A 20,993-nucleotide genomic window follows, 5' to 3' on the forward strand; every position below is an offset into this window, starting at 1 on the left:
TGGGGAATTCAAGGACAGCTCTTAAAATGATGGTGGGAACCTTTGGCTCTCTTTTAGAAGAGGAAATTTAACTTTTCTCTCCCGATGAGCCTTTATCCCAGCCGCCCGGTACTCCCCCCCCGGCCAGGATAGCTTCTCCTCCTCCTCCTCCTCCTCCTCCGCCCCCTCCCCGGCCCCTTCCCGCCCCCCGACCTGCCGCCCCGCACCAAGAGTTACGGGGGGAAATAAACATGAGGAAAATCGCCCCGAGCGCGGCGAAGGGGGTGTGTGTCTGGCGGGCAGGGGCTGGGCCGCTTCCCGCTGAGGGGGAGCCCTACGCGCCGGCTCCCGCCCAGTGTCCCAAGGCCGCCGCCGGCCGCGGTCTTCGTCTCGGCCACAGCCGCCACATGGTGAGGGGCCGCGGGCAGGGGGGAGGCTGCGCACGGCCGGGGGCGGCGGGAGCCGCGGGGGGCGGAGGGAGGGGGCAACGGCTGCGCCGGCGCCGCGCTGGCAGGGCGGGCAGCGGGCCGGGCCGGCGGCCGGGCCCCCACCGACGGCGGTCCCGCTGCTTTCGCTTTCGCTTCCCGCGCCGGGGAGGTGAGAGGAAGGCCGGGCCGGGGCCTGGCGGGCCCCCGGCGTGCCCTGGGCTTGCTTGCTGCGGACGTGGCCGGCCGGTAGGAGCCCGCAGCGCGGCCGGCGGCGGGGAGCGGAGCGCCGGGTTACCCCCTCGACCCACGGTTCCTGCCCCTCAGCGAGGGCCGCGGCGGGCAGCCAGCCGGCGCGGCGGGCAGCGGGGCCGCCGCCCGCTCACCTCGGCCGGGCGGGCCGCGGCCGTAGGCCGGGCCCTGGCTGCCTCTGGTAGGCCCGCGCCCCTGGGCCGCCACTCTCCCGGTGCCCGGGGGCTGGCTGGCACGGCGCGGGGGCTCGTCCCGCTCCCCCCCAACCCCCGCTCGGGTGAGGGCGGGTTCCCTCTCCACCCGCGGCCGGGTCCCCGCGGCTGGCCAGCGCGGCGGAGCGGCTGGGGGTGCCCCAGCTGCGTGGGTGCCCCCAGGAGCGGCTGGGCCCGGAGGTCCTTCGCGGGGGACGTAGGTCAGGTGGCGGGGAGGCGCAGGGTGACTTGCCGGGGGGGAGCTGAACCGAACCAGGACTTGTCACACCAGCTTGGATTCAGGGGGGAAAAAAAAAAGAGTAAAAGCACAGTGCCACAAGTGGTTTAGTCCTGCATTCCCCAAGCTTTTAAAAACATAATTCAGGAAGAAGAAACTAGTGTAGTCCATTTGAAGCCTTGATATAGGACGTAAAACCTTTCTTTATTCTTTCCTTAACGTTTCTACTCTCTGCATGCACCCCTTGCTTTTCAGGGGCAAGATACAGGAAGCGCAGGCCTCCATAACCTCTTGGTTGCTGGGGTGAGACCAGAGGCATAGTTCAGTAATACAGAAGAAGCAGTATTAGGGCTCTGATTGCAGGTTGAACTCTGTTGCAGCCATGTATTTTGCAGGTGTGGGTCTACCACAGACTCGCTCCACCGGTTCAGCTTTGTTCAAAAAATGTTGTCGTGTTAGTCATTAGGTATTTTTTGCCCTTCTGTATCTGGCTTAAACATGTAAAACCAATACAAAGTGCCTGTCATCTCCTCTGATTTCTCAAAATGCAGTCAGGCGCCCTTGCCTTGTCTGGGTCAAGTTTGTCTTGCTGGGTGATCCACAAGCGTACAGATCTGCTAGGAACCACAGCCTGTTATGTACAGCTACCAATTCTGGTTGGTCTGCGGGAGATCCCGCACACGCAGCTCTTTATCCCACTAAGTAGTTTCGTGTCACTTTGTGAACACTCTGGGGCTGGTGACAATGCCTCATTTCAGCCTAACAAAGCTATTTTCCTTTAGTTCCTTTTACAGCCAAAGGAGAAAGATGTAATTCAGACCCAAAGTGCAATTTGGCTGTAGCCCGGCACAGGAGCGTGTTCCTCGCTAACTGCAGACGTCAGCCAAATAAGCGATGGTGAATACTCTTTGTCACTGCAATTTTTGGGCCAGTACTACTCTAAGAAGAAGTGTTTCAGGTCACCTTAGTGAGAAAGATGTTGTAAGTCTCTGTGTTCTACCATCTGTATTCTATTTTATTAACATTGAGAAAAGGAAAAAGCTTTTTGGCCTTACAACCGTTAAAAACAAGGCATCTATGCTGGAAATACTTTTTCTAGTGGCAGTGGTTGTTTAAAGTGTCGAAAGTGAATTAAATAGGAGTGTTACATTGTGTTACCCTGGGCAAGCTGAACTCTTCAGGTTTATTCTCCATTTTTACTGTGGTATTTGAATGGAGAACACTAGGCAGTTTAACAGAAGTTCATGAGTGTTACGTTTGATGTGTATTAATAGCATTTATTGAAATTCATAATACGAGTTACAGGTATTATACCATACACAGGAAGAATTTTACTTCTGAATGACTGCAACTATGTGACTATGTGCTTTCTATGCACCGCCACAAAGCAAGTGGAGATTTTGTGTTAGTGTCAGAATTACATTCACACTTTCACCGTTTGGAATTGCATGCCTTAAGATTCTTTTACCCCTTACAATTATTTGATTTAAACAGTGAAATAAGGTAGAATACTCTGGTTGGACCTTCAGAAGCTGAAAGAGGAAGTGATCTGTTTTTGAAAAAATTTGTTTGCTTTACATACTCCTTTATTGGGTAAAGCAAAGATCAAACCAGTGGAACTCCTCAGGTTCTTTTGCTCTGTTGCTTACAAACAAGAGCATGTGGACTAGTCCTTTATGGCAGATACACTTAAATAATTTCAAGGACATGGGGTGAACAAACTGGATAAGGAATTTTTCCCTGTCTTGGGTAGTAAGAATCACAGATGATTTTTATATTAAGTGCAGATATCAAGTTAATGGTATTCTTTTATGCTAATTTTACTTCACAATTACAGTCTCAGTTTGGGGCCAGTCTCCAGAAAACATAAATATTAAGAAGGGAGGTATATATAATTTTTGTCACCATCTAATACTTTGATAATGCTGCTACAGTATGCTTTGGATATGTTTTCTTTTTTATTAACACAGTTGACTGAAAACTATTCTGCATCTGGGTCTTGATCACTTCTGGATAAGTGTTATTTCTGTCACTGAAATATAATTGAATTTTGGTGCATGAATTTTGGATGTTAAATTGAAAGTATTTTACTTAGAAGATAACCCCTAACAGGCCTGTAGCATCAGCATTTGAAAAGACAAGATTCTGTAATTTCTTTGTTTATCAAAATATCTTGCACAGTGAATATAATAAAGGACAGTTAATTACAAATGGTTTTATCTAAGTTTTTTAATTACTGATTTAATGATACGGTATTCTCTTGGGCTTTTTTGCTTAAACTTGAATTTATTTTAGAGAATCAGAGCTGTGTATTCCAGCCTCAGAGAACTCGAGGTTTTTGTTGTGTTTGGAACTTGGTAAATGCCTGTAGGAAGGACTGGCCAAGCTCCTGTTCAAGTGACAGTCATAGAATCAGAATATCTCAAGTTGGAAGGGACCCATAAGGATCACCCTGAACAGAAACAATCAGAAAGGGAGAGTGATGGGTCACACAACCTCGTGGTGTCTGAATGGCACCCTCTGAGAAGAGTTCAGAACTTAGGAAGGTTCATGTACGTGCTGACTGCAATTCTGATCCAAGGACAGAGACAAAATTATCTTCTTAAAAAGCTGAAGTTGAGAGCAGTGTTTTTACTTGCCTGAGGAGAGTGGTTGATAGGCTGGACTGATGGGAGGGATCTTGATGGGACGGAGAAATGGGCTGGCAGGAACCCCATAAATTCTAGCAAAGGCAATGAGAAAGCCCTGCATCTGGGATGGAATAGCCCAATGACCAGTACAGGCTGGGGGAGGACTTGATGGAGAGCAGCGTTGCAGAATGGGACCTGGGTGTCCTGGTGGACCACATGTTGAATATGAGTCTGTGCTGTTGCAGCAAAGAAGGACAGCTGCATTGTGGGCCATATTAGTAATCGTGGCTGAGGGACAGCAGGTCAAAGGGGAGTGAGTCTTGCCTCTGTTCGGCACTTGTGAGGCTAGCAGGGTGGTTAGGGGGCTGAAGCACATGATATTCAAGGAGAAACTGAGAGAGGTGTGTTTGTTCTGCCTTAAGAAGCGAAGGTGAAGGAAGGGGAGATCTTGCTGCTGTGTCCATGAAGTTATAGAGCCAGACTCTTCTTGGAGGTTCCTGACAATGGGATGGGAGGCAACGGACATAAGCTGGTTTAGCTACAACAAAGATCTTTTTGGTTTCGTTTGTTTTTAACCTGGAGAATGGTCAAATGCTGAAGGAGGTGTCTAGTGAGTGTGTGGAGCATCCATCCATGGAGGTGTTAGAACTTGACTGGACAAGGGCCTGTGCAACCACATCTAATTCAGCTTGAGCTGGATGGCATATGAAAATCCCTCCCAATCTACACTGTTCTGTTATTCTGTGATTACTCAAAACACAGGCATTATAGCTTTGGAAATCAATTGTTAAAGTTATGCTTAGAAAACAGAAACCTGATAAAGTATGCAAGAAATCTTAGATTTCCTTGAAATTGCATCTGGAACGAACATATAGTTATCACAAAAACTTGTAATGTTGATTTTATTTACCTTACTATATGAACTTAAAAAAAAAGTAAGACCTTGCATATTTTGTTATTTATTGTAATTTATGGCTTAGAATTTTTATTAAAAAAAGCTACTATACTGTTTGAGAGAACATTAAGCAGGACACTTGATGAGAATGTAGGGAGTTTTTATATTTCTTAGTTTCTCACACTTACTGTGCAGTGAATTTTAGGCAGTAGTGCCTTAAAGAGACTCGTAGACACTGTCAGGAAAGGAAGTTTACCGTCTGGGAATTTTTAAGGAGAAGAAAATGACTATCCAGAGCCCTGCATGCAGCCAAATCTTTGAATTTAAAACTCTTGCTTATTCAGATTACCTACTCAAGATGTATGGCCGTTGGTTACATCAACTCTGCTTTCACAGGTCCAGCTTATAAGTCACCTAACTGTCAGTTTTGACTCTTATCAATCTCTAGATGTCATTAAAGGTTAAGGGTAAAATTATGGTGGATTTAGCTTAGTCTCTGCTGTATTTGTTCTAAGACAGAATTGGTTGTGGGTTTCTGTGAGTTCACGTTGTTTGAAGTTTGAAGAATTTGTGTCATCGCTTCTTCAGGATGATTCAGTATTAAAGACAAGCATGACCTGGCTACTAAATATCTTTAAGGAACCAATTTTTAATTAATTCTAGCTCAGAAACTTGTGGATTAGTATATAAGCTGTCAGGAAATTACATGTGTATTCAAAGAGGAAGTACTGCAGTTTGGAGTTCGATGCTTTTCATCTTTTGCTCATTGCAAAAAAAATCTGGTCTAGGCTCAAAGTGGAGTTCAACTGTGAGATACAAGTGGCTCTTTCAAAAGTGTTAGGGACTGTAATGACCAAGGTATAATAAAAGAACTGATGTATTTTTTATCATCTTGCATTTAAGCTACTGTTTTTAGAATGGTGGAAACAGTAAATCAACACAAAAGGATTAAAATTCTTTCTACATCCTGAAAAATGTGTGACCACCCACTCCATGTTTGGTTGGAGATTTGGATGAAGACCTATTAATATTAAATGCATTGCGTTAAAAAGGGATTTGTAAGACTGCTTGATAGTATACCTCTCTGTTATTTGAAGCAGGGGTGATTTAGCAATGACTGCAAAGTAGCAATGACTGCAAAGTTGATGAAATAATTTCCTTCTGAGGTTCTGAAAAAGGAAAAGGTGTATCAGTAGTAACTCTGCAGTGAAACCTTCAAGACTGATTTCCCCTAACTTGTTCTACTCTCCGTAAATGCTCAGTTTTCCACAGTTATCAGTTTCTTTGTTGGATGGGATAGATAAAGGAGAGTCTTCTCTTAGCATTCTCTTCAGAAAAACACAACACTGTTTTTTTTTGCAACTGTGTTGGAAAAGGTGAGTAGCCTGGGACTATTTTCCTCTAGAAACCCAGCTTCCCTTTGCCAGAAGTGCTTTCAGCTTTCTCACTGGCCTGGTGGAAGATGCTGACCACTTGGCTCCTTTGAAGGTGAGGAAGATTTGTACATATCCTCCCTGCAGCCTACAAGCAAGGGCAGTGACTGAACTTTGAGTGGTTCAGTGGAAGACCCAGGGCCATCAACTGGTGTCTGCCTTCAAGTTCTCTCTGCCTGCAGGGATTACAGGTCTCAGAAAATCCTCAACACTCTCCCTCCGCACTTTCACACCATAGTTAGATGTGAGAAAAATAGTCTCCAATTTCACTGTTTGGCTGTGTGAAGAATAGGAAAAAATTTTAACCTGTTACATGCTACTGTGCCTAATCTGTACCAGGAGGATTATGCTAGTTTAATTGTTTTAACGTAGTTTGGTTACTGGAAGAGGAAAATCGGGGAAAGCCTTCTGATGCAGTTGCTGTTGTAGCACAGGTACTTTCATATAACCAAGTTCGCATGTGTCTTTTTACTGACACTTGTGACAAAACTTTCTCATACGTGTCTGCAATTCAACTTAACTTCTTGTTTTTGTTAAAAAAGGAGTATACAGAAAGAAAATCTCATTAAAATAACCTCTGTTTATACAGTATTAAAACTACAAAATTATCTCACAATTTTTTCTTGCCCCCCTTGTGTGCATTCAGCATAGTGGAATTCCTTTCTATTACTCATATGCTCTGTAGATAAATGCTATTATATACAGTTCTACATATCTTTCTTTTAGAGAAGTGAAACTTCAAAGTTACGTTTTATGGGTATGCAGGGAACAGAATTCAGGCTGCTTATGTACCAGTCCTGCAAATATTTCAGCAACCTGTTTAAAACCCCTTGTTAGGTATTGCCTTAGTCATTTTCAGCAGGGGACAAATGCAACTTGGAGTGCAAATCTTGATTCAGGAGCTCTTAATCTTTCTAGGAAATGGACTTCCAAAATTAATTTTATTTTGGTATCTTTTCAGGACATGTTTTATAATTTTTAAGATGATTCAGAATGTAAATTGGCAAAACTTGAACTCTGATCAAGCAAAGCGTCTAATAGGAAGGTTTTTTCAAAGGCTTCCATTTACATTATGCTGCAAAGCATGCTTGCATCTGCCCTAATTATTTAGCTATTTTTTTCTTAGTGTTGTTTTATCGATGAAAAATGATCCCCAAAGCCTGCAAATAAATGGAAATAATACATTTAAATGCAAATAGAGTATCCAGATTTTAAGTAGTTAATACTGCTCAAATGTGGTTTTGGAATAATGTGATTATTGGAAAGACTGATATACCTTATTTTACTTTCTTTTAAAAAGTGATTCTAAATTACCGCATTTTTGTAAGTCTGTAATTCTTTGGTTTTTAGGGGTTTCTACCTTGGTGAAGGTATACTGGACAAGTGTTGACTTAAAAGCTGCTTTTAGGATGTCTGAAGATGACGAAAAAGTTAAACTCCGTCGAATTGAACCTGCCATTCAGAAATTCATTAAAGTGGCAATTCCAACAGATTTGGAAAGGTTAAGAAAACACCAAATAAATATTGAGAAGGTTAGTGTTCACTTTTTACTAATGTAGTTCTTTTTACAGTGTAGAGGCAGTCACGCTGGAAGATTATATAGGGATTTTGATGAAAAGTTGATTATGAAATGCTTTAATTCAAATTTGGATAAAAATGAAACTTCTGTATTGTCTTGTAATTCAGTGTGTGCAAAGGCCTTTACACCTGTAGTAACTAGTCAATCTACAGAGTGTGAAACATTACTGTTTTGTGTTAGAGAGTTTTTGTAAGGAAAGCAGCCTAGTCTTTATTTTTAAATCACAGTGGTTTGCTGCCAACTATTCTGAGGAACTTACTGTTTATACCTATCTTTTTCTCTATGTATTTTTAAACTGAGTTGAGAGAAAGTGAGTGATTGAATTATTTAAGTAAATAGAAAAAGAATTGTATCAAAATTGTGGTATGTCTATATGCTTGCTGTTGACATTAGCTCACACTTGACAGTGAAACTGAATATGCTTCCAAGTTAAAATCTTGCATACACTGTGGCAATGCCTGTACTGGTAAAATAAACATGCCCAGGACAGTTGTCTGTCCTGAAATGGCCTATGTCCATATTATTAAATCGTCATATTCTCCAAAACAGGGTGGCTGTATCCACTTTGCTGATGGGGAATAGCCTCTGTTCTGTGTTTATAACTCCTTAGCCATTCTCAGGAACTCCTTATGTGAGAGAGCTGTTTGGCGTGGCTGGGGACAATTCTAACAATTTAACAGCACAGATGACCAGATTTCAGACTTGAAGCTTTCTCGATCTCTGTTTATTGGTATAGATCTAGCCTCTGGAAACAGAGAAATCATTTGGTTGAGGAAGGTGGTAAGAGATTTACTAAAACAGGTGACACCAATAGAAAAAGGAAGAGAGTGACTCAGAAGCACAGTCATAATATCAACATTGCCATGGAAGTTTTGAAATAACCATACAAGACATATTTTTTTAGAAAAGGTTGTACTTACCACCACAGAAAAATCAGTGACACTGAGTGTCTGTAGTTCTGTGCAGTTCTGCACATTTCTGAAAAAACATACATCGTATTAATTTGACTAGGCTTATTCACAATGTATAAAATCTGGATGCTGTAGGACAACCATCTATTTTTTTTAACACCTTGGAAAGAATGAAGAAATTGGAAGAAAATAGGTGAACACGGTTTTGATTTCCTGAAAGGTAGGGTCTGAAAGGTGCATATAATGTATTCTTGAAACTGTTTTGCATTTTGCTGCTGTCATTTGTTCACAACTTTTACCATAACTTTACTGTAACTTTACGAAGTGAGTAACCTGTAGGATGAAATTTTCCATGCCAGGTTTCTGCCTTGAGTAGTTTGGGGATGGCGGCGGAGGGAAAATAAATCCGTGTCTTTGTTTCTGATAACATAGTCAGGAAATAATGTGTTGTTCAAGTGATAGTGATTTCTTTTAATAAGTAATGCTTAGTTTAAGTGATAGTAAGTGATTGATAGCTTAGTGATAATTTCTTTTCAAAGCAGTGACATGTGTTGGAACACTTGAGATATTTTTGGGGGGTGATCTTTGTCTGGACTGTGCATTTTGCTGTGCTGTTTTATGGCCAAGAGGTATGATTCTGAAAAAAAAGCATTTTGGAGGTACTCAATAGATACTGGTTGAACTTTACCAGTTGAAGATTGCTAAAGATTTACCCAACACTAAGGCATGCTCCTGTGCTTAGAAATTAGCAGAACTCATTCCTGGAGTTACTAATTTGATTGGTCCTTAATCTGAGAATGAAAACAGGGAGATTATTTTTCTGTGTTCCCACTGTCTCATCCTCTTACTTCCCCTTACTTGTGTGCAAGAGGAATCTCTTCCTGGCTCATGTAAATAAAGGATAAAGAATTGGATGGGGGGAGCTTGTGAAGAAGGACCCCAGATGGGAGGTGAAAGTGCAGAAATGGTGGCTGACCATGGCACAAGAGGAAAACTGGGATAGAGGAAGACCTGGGGCTGCTGGGACTAATGATGGGAGATAATCGTTTGAGTCTTTCCTGGTAAGGGTGTAATAAGGATACAATAAGGATATGAACTGCAGTATTCACAAACTGAAAAGTGTATTAGTATAATATTTGCCTGAAGCAATAACTTGTGAATGAGATGACCTATTTTTTTAGTCACAGCATGTTGTTTACTCTTTGTTATTCCATATTTGTATAATTCATTACATTACGTAGATGCCAGCTGATTCAGCATTTTTGTGCCTTGGAATTGGCCAGTTTGCAGCAGCCCTGTACTGTAGCGGCCAGGAGCAGCTTTCTGTTCTCCAGCCTCTCCCATAAAGAACAGTTAACTGGGTTTCTTTGCATTGTAGCCAGAGTACAGAGGAGTCAGTATTAGCTTGCTCTTGGGTGAGATGATGGGGGAGCAAGGAGCCTCAACTGTTAAATCGCCCTGGAGAGGTGTACAGCCTCCAGGGATCAGTGCGTATGTCTCAATGTTCATGGCCTGTACCTAGCTGTGGCCACAGAGCTAGCTAAGGGCAACTGGTGAAGAATAATGCGGAATAGGACAGGATTCAGAGGTGCCTAGAGGAGAGCATCATAATAATAGCTTTTCCATGCAAGCTGTTTTATTTAAATATAGACGGTCTTGGTAGCTAGGTTGTGCCCTTCTTTCTCTAACCATAAGTTGCACAACTGGGCATGGAAGCAACATGCGTTTGTTATAATCCACCAAGAGGGATTTCTTGGTTGCAGAGAGGTAGTTTTTGGTCCACAGTTGGCTTACATTAAAATTATGTTAAAAATTATATTTTCAGGGCAGCGCTTCAGTTAACACTAACAGCATCAATAAGTGTGGAGCAGTGAGGTGTACCATTCTTCAGTCTTGAGGAAGGCATCCAGAAATGAAGGGATGCAGTTAATAAATACCTGCAGAAGGGTGGCATAAAGGCTACAGCCTTGCATGAGAGGAGCAAATGGGTGGTTACTGGAAAAAGGTGGTCTGGTGATGGGAGGGGGGGAGCTGACCTGCCAGTACAGAATGGAAAGTGATTAGCAGGGCACATTAACATTGCGCAAATGGTTTTGTTGTGCTTTGAAGGTAAAGATAAGCTTTTGGTGTGTGTAAGGTAATAATTAGGGAGGGAGGATGGAGGGGATGGGCATAACTGTTATACTGCTTTTTTTTTTTCTTTTGAGGAGTATTACTTTGTACAGCTAAATAAATTCTTTGCTAAGTATTGTCCATATATATAAAATGCCCTTCATTTAAGATATATGAAAACCGTATCAAGAAGCTTTAAAAGGCATTGGGTGCTGTAATGAGAAACAGAGACATGATCAGTTCTTACCCTGTGTAGTACTTACCAGTGTGAGAGATGATCTTGGGAATTGCTGTGTTTTGGACAACCTGGTCAGTGAGGAGGGGTAGCCAGTTACTGGTTGATCCTGCTGAAAATGTTTTACGTATTTAGACAAAGAATAATTATGCTGTATCTAGCCGGATAGTATTACCATGGTGTCAGGGAAGGGGTGAAATACGTTCCACTTAATTCAGCAATCCGTTGGTCAGCTGAAGTCTTCATTGGCCCAGCAACTCATTTGAGTCAAACATTCCTGTTTTGCAGACAGAAGGGGAGACTGTTGTAAGGGTAGTTTTCTGTGTCTAGAAGAAAATGCAGAAAATATTAGCACTCAGGATAAAATGAGTCTTCAGGTTAGTTCTGATTTAACACTTTATTCCAAGCATTGTCAGAGGAACTCATGCTTAGCCAGAGTTTAATTATAGGCAATACAAACCGCAGTGTTTCTGTGGTGGCACTCAATGATCACATGGAAATGCCAGGATGCTTTATTGAGTTGAATTTTAAATTTTGAATGTAAAAATCTGATGCAACCTAAAAGTATCAGGTTTGGATATTTCTTGAGATTTTCAGGTTGTTGGTATCAATGTGAACGATCTATTTAGTCAACATAATAAAATTTGCATATCAGAAAAATCCTTAAATAATTGTAAACATAGTTCTTTAAAGTGCTAACTGCATTTCCTGTAGAACAACACTTTTATGAAAGCAAGAAGTGGTAGCAACGTTTAGTACAGATTTGTCTTTCTGATTTCAGAATACTATTAATTAAAAATTTCTGCATCCCTAGACAGTATAAGTCCTGGCAGATTTGATACTTGAATTAGTGATTAACAGGATTATTAGAAACAAGTAACTATGGATAAAACATTGAAATAAACAATTGTAACTATACCAGAAGGTATTCAGCAGTACTGAAGGCTTCAGAACTTCCGTGTATTGACAAAAAATGTAAGACACAAACATTTATGACAAGTAATACATCTCAGTTTAAAAATAGTCCCTAAATGCCAGATTCTTTAAAAAATCCACACTTACTGTAATGTTCTTAAAATTTGAAAGTTTCTTTTTTTTTTTAATGCTTTTCTGGCTGTAAGAACTATAAATATGCCAAAGTTTATGCTATTGTTAGATTTATGAGAAGGTGAGAATAAAAATATGGCAAATCTGAATTTGAAATCTGTCTCTCTAGATAGTTTTAGATTATCAGAACACTAACAATAGTTTAGTTGAAATACTTCCATAACCATTTACGTTTTTATATCTTTTACATGCATTTTATCCATAACAAATGTGTTACAGTACTTTTGTGAGCTATCAGCATCAGCAGCTTAAATGGTTTTTTCTAAAACACTTTATGTAAAATTAATTTTCAGCCATATAAACCAAACATCGCTAGAGGTGAAAGGATAATTTTGTAGAATCTGGTCCTGTTTATTTTACAGGCTACTTTTAAGCAAGAATCACTAATTATGTCAAATTGCTTAGAGCAGCAACATTATTTACTTATGATGAAGCCAATATCTCTAACCTCATTTCATGAATATTGATTTAAACCTTAGGTTCCAGAGATAGTCCAAACAATTAATCTACTAAATCGCTGTTTGAAGAAACTATAAAATCAATATATAATGAAATTTGACCTTGAGTACACCTTTTCACAGGATGTGGCTACCAAAAATCCATCATAGCATTGCTTTTCAACTATTTGAGAGTCCAACTTTCCATATGACAGTTTCAGAAGACTTAAAACTTACATCTTTAAGAAACCAGTACTCTATACTTGGGGTTTTTTTCTTTTCATGTTTTCCCTGAAGTGTTCTTGTTTTCTAAAGCACATTCTGTGGATTGGCTGGGCTTTCACTCCAAAAGAGGGAATAAAATGCATGCTTATCCAAAAGAGTTACAACTTTCTGTTAGATGAAAGCAATTGTCATGATACTATAGGAAGGTGGAGATTTTGGCATGCTGCCTTAAACTTTGTTGGTGATACGCAACAATCCTTAAAAAAAAAAGTGCTGTAAGACATGGCATCCTTTTGTCTGTTGCTCTCAGTTTTAATTTCATTTCCCGTGATGGTGCCAAAGTTAAAGGATATTTGCGAAACACTTTTTACCTTTGGCTGGGGACCGTTATTGTGGTGGGAATATGCATAAAATGAGAAATTAAGATATCTGAGTCTTAACTGCAGTCTTCATCAGAATGTATATATTTCTATGAGGCACTTCTTATAGAGCTTTTAGAAATGTTGATGAGCACCACCTGCTACAAAAATTAATACAGAGGATATTATCAAAAACTTTGAGTTCTCTCCATGTTCACTGGATACTTTCAAGGAGAAACGGAAGGGATCCAAAGCATAAGTATGAAAGTTTCTTTCTAAAGAGTGTTCTCAGAATGGGACAAAGAGGAAAAGAGATTGTCTGAGAGTAACATTGTGTTTTGTATTTCTGATATGGAATACAAACTATTGGGCTATAGCACAATTACGTTTAGATATCATAGACTCATGGAAACATGGAGTGGTTTGGGTTGGAAGGGACCTTTGAAGACCATCTAGTCCAACCCCCTGCCATGGGCAGGGACATCTTTCAGTAGATCAGGTTGCTCAAAGACCCGTCCAACCTGACCTTGAGCACTTCCAATGATGGGGCATCCATAACTGCTCTGGGCAACCTGTTCCACTGTCTCACCACCCTCATTGTAGAAAATTTCTTTTTTATGTCCAATGTAAACTTACCCTCTTTCAGTTTAAAACCGTTGCCCCTTGTCCTGTCACTACAGGCCTTGGTAAAAAGTCTCTCTCCACCTTTCTTCTAAGCCCCCTTTATATATTTTTAAGGCTGCAATCAGCTCTCCCCAGAGCCTTCTCTTCTCCAGGCTGAACAACCTTAGCTCTCTCAGCCTTTCCTCGTAGGAGAGGTGTTCCAGTCCTCTGACCATTTTCATGACCATCCTCTGGACCCACTCTAACAGGTTAGGATTCCATAGGTATTTTTACTTCATGGGCCTCCCTTAGTTTTACATGTATTTGTTAATGATAAATAATGGCAATACCATCTCTCTTCAAGGTTTGCTATCCTTGAGTCCCCCAGAGTGAACATTGCCCAGGAGTATGGCCTACTTCATGTTGGGTGACAAAGAGAAGTCAACAAGGAAGAATTCTCTGACCACATGAATGTCATTGCACTGGGTATATTAAGTCATTGGATTCTTTGAGGTCATCATTAGCATACTAGTAATATCAAGGCAAAGTAACAAAACTACTAAACATATAAAGCAGATAAATGTGCTGAGCCTTTCTAGTAGAAATTATAAAGAGCACTAAAGGTTTCCTGAGGAATTATTCTTGTTGTTCTTAACTGAAAAACAGTTTTTTTATTATTTGGTATGTGGACAATGTATTACAGTCAGCTGAAATTGAAAACGTAGTTTTTCCCCAAACCCCTTCTGTTCCACCCTCAGAAATTACTGTTTCAGTACTCTTTCAGGCATGACTGAATTGGAAGATCTACTGTTGATACAGATGTTTTTGTCCATTTTATTTTAAAGAACAATGGCAGGAATTTTAATGGCGTAATAGTTTTTGCAGAAGTTGCTAGTTTCCTAGAAAAATCACTTTAATCTGACTTAATTGAACACTAAAACTTTGCTCTTCCATAGCACTACAAAATCCTAACATGAAAGAACTTTTTTCTCTGAAAATGAGAAGTAACTCGGATTTCTCATTGTATTTTAGGAAGCTGAGTAACTTGTGGTCTTTATTACTGTGGCCTCTAAAATCATGAAAAGAATTAAGGGAAGACGTAGGCTGTAGATAGTTTTTTATGGGTAACAAAGCATATTTAGAAATTGAGGAATTAAACTTTACATAAAAATACCTCACAAATCATGGTAAATATTTTGTCTTGTTATTTAAACAATTAAAAATAATGTACTAATATTGTTTAGTATTGTAAATGCATTCTTTGATGGGTTCAGCACATATTCCAGGAATCACAGCTTCTACTTCTGTTATTTTACCACTCTTTTTTATTATAATGTCCCTATATTATTTATGGCAACTTGCAATAGCAGGGATTGATTAATTTTAGTGATGATAAGGTTTATATGTGATGGTATGTAGTTTTTTTTGCAAAACTTGCTCTCTGCTAATGGAATAATTACTCTAGTCTCTGTCCCTTCAAAAGTGCTGTATGGATAGTTTCCCACTGAAGTTAGTGGAGCCTCATGCAGGTGCCAGATCTGCCCTGATGGTTCTCGTAACTGTGCTTGTAACTATATAGAAATGGTAAGTAGACAGTGTTGTGTAATAGATGCCATTCTCTTTGTAAATAATATCAGATACCTTGTTGTCCTATATGACCAGTACTGCTTATCCCTTATTCCATTAGCTTTTCCTCCTTCTGCCCTTCGTTTTACTGACCACCAAGTGATTTATTTCACAGCAGTATCAGGATGCTGTGATATCTTTTTGTTGTTAAAAACTGATGTTGAAACCCTTGTTATCTGGAGTTTGGTAAAATACATTGTACAAAATTATTCATAAAATACATTGCTATTTACCTCTCTTATTTTGCAGCGGAAATGCCTATGACTCAGCTTCTTTACTGTCAATTTGGAAAATTAAAGTGATTATTTACTGAAGGTTCCTTTTTTCTGCATAGCTAGTTGGTAAAAATAGCAATTATATGGGGTGTTTTTCCTTTATTTTAGTATCAAAGATGGAGGCTCTGGGACAGATTGCATGAAGAGCACATTAACGCAGGACGAACAGTTCAGGTAAGGATATTAAAATGACTGTGATATTAATAGAATTAAATTACATACATAGTACTGATTACCTCAGGGATGGATCTTCATAGAGATGTATATTTGACAGATGGATTTGACAAGTATACAGTATTGCTTTACTTCGTTTAAAAGATAGGGATTTCCTAATTGTGTCCTATGAGGCAAATACAGTGAGAAATGTTTCAGGATTCTTGAACAAACAAAAGTTTGGAGACTCTGGTCTTTTGCAAACTATCCTTTTACATTACTAAATTAGAAGACAGGAATTGCAATAAGGGATACTGTTAATTTTAAAGCATGGTTTCAGACCAAACACATAACATCTGGACTACTACTTTGGTGTACAAATCTCCGGTTAGATGCATATCATCATCAAAGGAGCAAATACCAGACACATTTGTCAGCATAGCATCATCTCAGTGACTTCATGCATAGTCACCCATAACTCAGCACACAGGGAATCTCACATTTGTTTCTAAAAAAATGCGTGTCTTGATGAAAATGATGCAAAAGCTAATGCCAAACATCAGTCTTCACACTGCCAAATAGCACACAGCCAAAAAGATTATCAATACAGAAAAACAGAAAGACCAGATCTGCATTGCAAAGTTTGCTGACACAGGTATAGCAGCTAGTGGTTATAACATGCTGTACTGGCAAAATTTTGGGACAGCCACATCTTTGCTAGCAGGAGAGGCATCTTGTGTTGATTTCATAGGTGGTGTTCAGAGGAGGGACGTGACTTTGTTACTAGAACAAACCTTTTGTGACCTGCGCTGCATCTAGACAAGCAGGCTTTGCCAATAGGGGTAGCATAGTCCTAAACCACTGTATTTTATAATTCTGCTACTGTAAATTCCTGTGTTTGTTGCAGTGCCTTATTGAGTCCCATGGGAAACTAGACCTGACTGCAAATGAAAACAAAAATCAGAAAGAAGAACTTAATTCCGATTGAACAACAGTATTAGACAGTAGATAGAGCTGGAGTTATGTATCTTTTTTGAGGAATGGAAGGTGTTAATGAGCGTTTTTAGTGTAGATTACAAGGAGTTATATATTAAATCCACTTGATTTTTCTGTTGTTCGGAGGTGTGAATGTTTGTTTTTATTTTTCACAAAGCATTTTTGAAATTTGAATGTAAAGTAAGTTTATTCTTAATATCGAAAGTCTTCCAAATGTGGAAGTCCTGTTAAAACAATGGCATTCTAACAGGTGTGGTGTAGTAAGCATCTGTTTGCTTATGTCTGTGCTCTAATCTGTTTTCACATCTGAGGGGAGGAAAGGCTTCTCTTGGAACTCTTTATTATCAGTATCATTTGTTTAGCAAGACAAAATCGATCAATAATTAGAGAAAAAGTAACCATGTTGAAGATTATGTTTTCAAATACATTAAGTGCTTTAGTAATAAACCCTCATATTTTTCTCTAGAAACATTTATATTTGTCTTGAACCTAAAGTCTGCCATTTTCACTTTCAGCCAAAATAACTTTTCTTATATTTTATTTAATGCTTACTGCTTTTAGATCTGGATGCAAGTTATGCATTAAAGTGGTTCAGATTCTGATACTCAGAAAGCAGAATAAGTATCTGGGTCCATGCAAGAAGAGTAGACTAGCTCTTTGTTTTAATTAAATAGTTAGGAGTCTGGAGTACTTGATAATAAATTATATGACATGTAGAATGTGTTTGCTGTAAGCTGTTTAAATGTTTACCAATGGACTTGAGATCTGTTTGTTTGCAAAGAAATCAGATTAATTATTGTGATACCAAATGTTCTCTGCAGCACACACTTTGCTCTCAAAATTAGATGTTGTAAAAATACATTAGGAATCCCTAAGTCAATATTGACCCAAGGCATCCACCACAGGTTTTAGACAAATATATGCACAGCCACTCTACATTTAATCCATGTGCACATAATTAGCCATTTTTCTGAATTTTCAGTTTACCCAGAATAATTACTTCTGTTGTACTTTTGATGATGGTCAAAATTATAATAGAAGTATAGATGAGCATAAATGTATACCTCTTCTTTCTGGTGACTGGATACCACATTAATAACTTCTAAAAAGGAAAGTGAAGAAACTGGGAAATCTTTGTATAGGGCATGATGACACCCTTTCAAAAATACTGAGAAAATAGCTCTTATATACTGTATATTAGTTTTCACAAGTATGCTCTTGTAGACTTTCATTTTTAGGGATGGTCTGTGGACTTCTTAAAATGTTAGGGCCTGAATAAATATGCAGTTTTGCTAGGCTTTGTCCCATATATGCTGACTATACCATACAGTTAGTTAATTATTACAAGACTTAAGTTAATTTAAATGATACGGCAGTATTTTGTTGTAACACCTAAGGACTGCTTTGATCATATATATATTTATAGTGAGAGGTAGAAAAATGCTGCAGTTACCAGAGAGGCTATAAGGCATTGAACAAAAAAAGGAAAAATACTGTGGATGAATGATCTGTCTTTAGTCTGTATTCAGCCCGCAAAAGGAGACTGTGTTCTGCAGAACATACCTAGGCAGACGTAGTCTCTCCACTGTGTTGCTCTAACGTGGAAAGCTACTTGAAAAATGTCAATCTAATTTTTTCTTGTTCACTTTTGTGATTTCCATTTCAACTGAAAATGGTTTACAAGTAAAAGATGGCTTCTGTCAGCTCTCTTTTGCATAGATCTTCAAAGCTTAGTTGTATGGCTCCTGTTTTGTGTGCGATCTTTAAAATTATGCAGTTTTCAAATAAAGCATCTTTCTGGTATACTACGCAATATACTGGGAGAGCATGAGAAGCAAGGTAGAGTGTCTTTATTGCTGCAGGAGATTGTTTATTGTATCAGTGCAGGGTCACGTAAGATCACCTCACTATTGCAGCCTGTGGTCATCTGTAGGGTAGATACATCCTTAAACTCAGATTTTATTTGACCTATGCCAAGAAATGTGTAACATATATCCTTTATTACATTACTTTGAACAAAGTCTGGAGGAGATAAGTGAAGGCAAGATTACATTTGCACAGCTAAGCTACTGCAATAGTTTCTTAAAAATCATATTTATGTTTGAGAGGGTTTAAGGTGGTGGGTTTGTTTGGAAGTGCTATTTGCTTCTTAATTTAAAACAACAACGTGCAGAATGGAGGGAAAGTTGACAGTGATTAATGCATGGAAGACAGGAGATAAAGAGAAAAAGGGACTGATTTGTTGGACATGACAGATCCTGTGTCATCCATGTACTATTTCAGCATAAAGAGTTTAAAGTGTAAACTATTGGAAAATGTATATGACATTACATTTAATGATGATACAACCAAGAAGAAGAAAAACAGAATGATGGTGGCAGAGATTGAGTGTAATAATGGCATGACCACCATGAATCAGTTAACTGGTCACGTTAGGAGCAGTGTAGGCTGATGGGGATAGAGTAGGTGATGTGCTGGAGTCTCCAAGTGCTCTGGGAACATCAGCCTTGCCAAGGATGCATGGCTGAAGCAGATCCTTACACTGCGATTTTCAGGTGGCTGTTGCTGGGGGCCTTAGGTAGAACTTCAGATATTTCCATAACTGGTAGAGATATCACATGTTACATGGAAATCCTACAGCTCGAGTCACTGCTGCCTTTTCAAGGGTTTTGGTCCCATCTCAGTCCTTTGACACTTGTACAAGGTGGAGCCATGCAAACCTGGTGTTTATCCTGGTGTCTGGGGGCCTCACATTGGGTCAGCACTGAAGCACTGAGGTGTCCTTAACGCTCTTTGTTACTACCTCTTTTCCTTGTGGTGTTATGTTTCCTTAACCAACAGCATGCTGTGGCAGTATAGCCCAACCTCTCTCCAGCACGGTACTGCAGATTGCTGTGTGTGTTTGCCTGCTGTTGAATAGGAATTCCATTATTTCCTCCTTTGTTGCCATCCATTACTTTTTCTCAATTGTAATGAAATTGGTTGCACACAAGAGACAGGTGTTGCTGGTATAACATTGGTAGTGATGTTCATGAGTGTTTGTGTGAAGTGATGATATTTTAAGGCAACCTACAGTAAGCCTATGGAAACACAGCATCTATTTTTCATCAGGTTTGAAAATCACCTGTCAGCACTAGTGAAGAAAAATTTCCGCTCTGAAAAACAAATACTGAAAAAAATGAAGAATTTTTACTCTTCTGTATAAATAAGGTTTATAGGTTTTCTGAAAATTGCTGTTAAAACTTCTAAATCCCTTAGGGAGTCTATCACTTTTCTGTCCTAGACATCTGTAGAGGCATTCCCGTTCATAAACCGCTTAGGAGGAGCAGAGTATGGGAAGATACTTTGTGTTTTTAAAGATAATTCTAAAAACTGGATACTTGAATAATTCCTTCTCTTACTTATTTAAAACTGTGTGCTGAGTAATAAGGTAAGCCTAATGGGCAGATGTGTACAGTCATTTTCAGCAACAGTGACTCAAAAAAAGCCCCCGAAGTTTAAATGAAGCTCTCCTTTGGCTCATTTGTCTCTTTTTGTATTTTACATTCTGATAGAAATTTATAATTTGTTCTTTATTTTTTATTGAATGTGTTTGTAAAGATTTTTGAAAAGAATGGAAAAGCAGTGCAACTTCATTATGTATGACTTCTCTGTTTCTTACCATTTTCCATGTGTTGATAGAGTCAATAGATTTTTCACAGCACTTGTGAAAACCATGCCACACTCATTTACTTTTCTGAAAAAAATCTGTTATATTTATTCACATAATATAGAGATTCCACCATCCTGGTGGATCTCCTAGACCTACCTCCAAATTTGTGGGTGCTTTAGAAAAATTAGGCTCAGACTTTGTGTCTCTACCTCAGTTCTGCATTTCTTCAAGAAGAACAGTGAATGTTACTCCAGTAAAGTCCTTTGAGACCTAGGGATGAAAGCACTATATAATAGCTATGTAACATTAGTTTCGTTACATAGCAAAAATATGCAAACAGCATAGAGCTGAGAGAGACTAAGGGATTCTGGTGAAGAGGACAGGATTAGGATTCATAATGATGTTGAGAAAAGACCTGAAAAATCAGTACCTTTTTGGATGGGGACAAGGACAATCTTTGGCTGTATAGATCCAGTGTGGGAAGCTGTTGGGGCAGCAGTTCTGCAGAAGAGGACTTGAGGGACACAGAGTGAAAGTGAGCCAATAGTGTGGTAGTGATATAAAAAAGCGAAATAACATAGTGGGATATATAAATGGGAGAGTAGTCAGCGCGGTCTCTCATACAATCTCTTTGGTCAGCTTTAGAGGGATCCCAGGTAGAACAGTTAGTCCAGTATGGG

General features: G+C 39.5%; 1 protein-coding gene across 3 annotated transcripts in view; it reads left to right on the plus strand.

Moving 5' to 3' along the window:
• The first annotated feature begins 361 nt into the window (after nt 1-361).
• The window catches only part of STX17 (syntaxin 17), a 36,110-nt gene continuing 15,478 nt past the window's right edge, over nt 362-20,993 (plus strand). The window contains exons 1-3 of one of the 3 annotated variants that reach the window (XM_059815197.1): nt 362-389; nt 7,394-7,575; nt 15,621-15,686. In XM_059815197.1, coding sequence (XP_059671180.1) covers nt 7,453-7,575; nt 15,621-15,686 — 189 coding nt within the window. In that variant the 5' untranslated portion in view covers nt 362-389; nt 7,394-7,452. Of the gene's footprint in view, nt 390-606; nt 654-2,036; nt 2,067-7,393; nt 7,576-15,620; nt 15,687-20,993 lie in introns of those variants that run through there. The other 2 variants (XM_059815198.1, XM_059815199.1) reach the window with 2 other exon arrangements.

The sequence above is a fragment of the Gavia stellata genome, chromosome 3 (assembly GCF_030936135.1).
Source record: "Gavia stellata isolate bGavSte3 chromosome 3, bGavSte3.hap2, whole genome shotgun sequence".
Taxonomy (NCBI): domain Eukaryota; kingdom Metazoa; phylum Chordata; class Aves; order Gaviiformes; family Gaviidae; genus Gavia; species Gavia stellata.